The sequence below is a fragment of the Penaeus japonicus genome, unplaced genomic scaffold (genome assembly GCF_977035675.1).
Source record: "Penaeus japonicus unplaced genomic scaffold, GWHDUDI00000001_assembly GWHDUDI00000006, whole genome shotgun sequence".
Taxonomy (NCBI): Eukaryota; Metazoa; Arthropoda; class Malacostraca; order Decapoda; family Penaeidae; genus Penaeus; species Penaeus japonicus.
The window spans coordinates 28,772,688-28,775,187 of record NW_028234408.1 but is presented as its reverse complement, the minus strand read 5'-3'; the positions used below and the strand labels follow the sequence as shown (position 1 = coordinate 28,775,187).

Here is a 2,500-nt window from a genome sequence, read left to right as displayed (position 1 = left end):
AAATCTCAACATATATCTGTACATCTATCTACCAAAACTCAGATATATATTTACTATAAATATCTCTCTCCGCGCTCCTGAAATATCTCTCTATCTATATCTACCTTATTTACGTATTATCTCGACACTCTGCATCGCCTGTATAACAAAAGCAATAAACCTATATATATATATTTCTCTCTCTCTCACTCTCTCTCACATTCTCCTCTCTCACTCCAAGCGATCTCTCTTCTCTCTCGTCCCGCTTCTCTCTCTCTCTCTCTAAATACGATGATATATATATAATATATCTATATATATATATATATATATTATATATATATATATATTTATTTAAATATATATATAATTATATATATATAATATAGATACATATAATTATATATTCATTTTATAAATATCCTATATATATTTCGCTATAATTCTCGTTAAATAATTAAATAAGCGAATAACTGGCGTAGAATCAAAAAGGATCACGCATGAATATTAGCAACCTTCAGGAAAACCGTTTGAAATTGAATTTGCGTGAAATTCGGCAGCGAGCAATTTCTAAAAATCACAAAAAAATCAATTGCATATAATGTCTATATTTGACTTTCAACGAGTTACCTAATTGGTATTCATATTAATCAAATTATTGAAAAATACTTCCTAAAAGTGTTTTTTTTAAATTTAATTATATACCGTATTTTATGGGATTTTTCTATTTGATATTAATCCGTTTTTCCTTGTCATCATAACCCACCATGATGACAAGACGTTCAGTTTTCCAGATGAAGTGATTAAGATGCAGTAGAGCCACTATGATATGAGTATTGCAGTATGCCTTTGGTCATTTCTCTCCGCCGGTTTACATTTATTTGCATTAGCGCCATGGTTTCATGGCTGATCTGCGTTCTCATGGCTCTTTGTCCTCCTGACAGAACATAGTGGTTGGGGACAGCGAAGGCAAGCTGAGTGTATTCCATCTGGAAGGTTTGGAGGAGTCAGCCAGCGTCTTCTTCAAGTATTCCACGGCCATATCGAAGCTGGCAAAGTTAGGAGGAGCTATGTAGTGTTCTCATCTTGGGTCTTCCTGCGATGGATTTCCCATCATAACGTCTTACTTTTTAAGAAATATGTTTGTATTTCGTTAAAAGTTTCATAATATCACATTGTAGATTGTTAGCATATATACATTTGCCTGCCGAGTATAAGAAATTTACATATTTTTATAACAATATGCTACGCATCAATGTATAATAATAAAACATTTATATAATATGAGTTTAAATCCCTACCTTAGTAATACCACTGTTCAGGAAGGTGAAGAAAAATTTTCATTTCATATTACATTTTAGAGTAAGGGAGGGAGAACGGCATGTGATGGAGACGGGAACCCAGAGAGAATGGAGAATGGATGTAAACAGACAACTCTTTCAAAAGATATGGTTTACTCTGACTCACCATACCGGCACCAGCTTTGGCCGTTTTTTGATTTGCCTCAAACCTTATCTAGCAGCCCGGGTTCCGCTCTTAGCCACACAGTTTTAGTTTAGCTCGGGAGGAGATTACCCTCTAAGAGATTCTTGACTATATAATTGAGCTGTTTCTTGAAGCCACGTAAATAAAGATTTAGTGAATTGGAAGAAGTAGAAGGGAGTTTAGATGATGTAGTAAATAAGATGACGCCAGTTGTTTGATTGCCATTGGCTACAGTTTCGACTACCAGAAGGAAGAGAAGTTAATGTTTCTGAGTGTACGTATTATTTTAGCTATTGTATATAATCATGTGAGTTATCCGTTATCAGAATCACCAGACGAGGTTAGATAAGACTGTTATTTTAAGGATGACCATGATAAAGAATAATGAATCACAAAAAAGAAAGGAAAAAAGACAAGATGCAAGTAATTTAGTTTCACTGACCTTTGGTCGGAACAGGTCCAGCTCCGCATCATTCCCAAGTGGAGCTTCAGAAGAGTTCCGTACTTCCTAGCACGGTGGATGGATTCTGCCTTACGACTTTTCTCCAGAGAGGTATCATATCGGTTCATATCACAGAGAAGATTTCGCTAGCTTGCTGCAATATCACGTATGGCGGGCATGGTGGCTGGGTATGTTGGTGGCTGGGCATGTTGGTGTCCGTAGGGATGACCGGGATGACCAAAAAGCCAAAGCGACTACGGCTCAGCCCTAAGAGGCTCCTTTCACTGCCCCTTAACCCAGCCTTTGAAACGTGGCCAGTAGATAAGGATAAGGATAAGCCAGATTTGCGAAGCAGATGCTACGCCGGGCTGGTATGCACAGAGGCGAGCCCGCCTGTGTCAGCGTGTGCTGACTCGTGAGAGAATGTGCCAACGAGTGTTGACTCGAGTTTGGTCCTTACCCAACGCAGTGCCCAGCTACGTCAATAACCGCCAGGTGACAGTGGAAACTCACGAGCTTGGACAGGGCTTGATCTACTGACCGACGGGGCATGTGAGGTCGAAACCGCATGGTCCACTGAGTTACCAAAACTGC

General features: G+C 38.6%; 1 protein-coding gene across 1 annotated transcript in view; it reads left to right on the top strand.

The window, feature by feature from the left end:
* Nucleotides 1-1,225, top strand: part of LOC122250191 (dynein axonemal intermediate chain 4-like) — a 112,660-nt gene extending 111,435 nt beyond the window's left edge. The window contains exon 15 of the mRNA XM_086537895.1: nucleotides 924-1,225. Coding sequence (XP_086394021.1) covers nucleotides 924-1,055 — 132 coding nt within the window. The 3' untranslated portion in view covers nucleotides 1,056-1,225. The remainder of the gene's footprint in view (nucleotides 1-923) is intronic.
* Nucleotides 1,226-2,500: the final 1,275 nt, after the last annotated feature.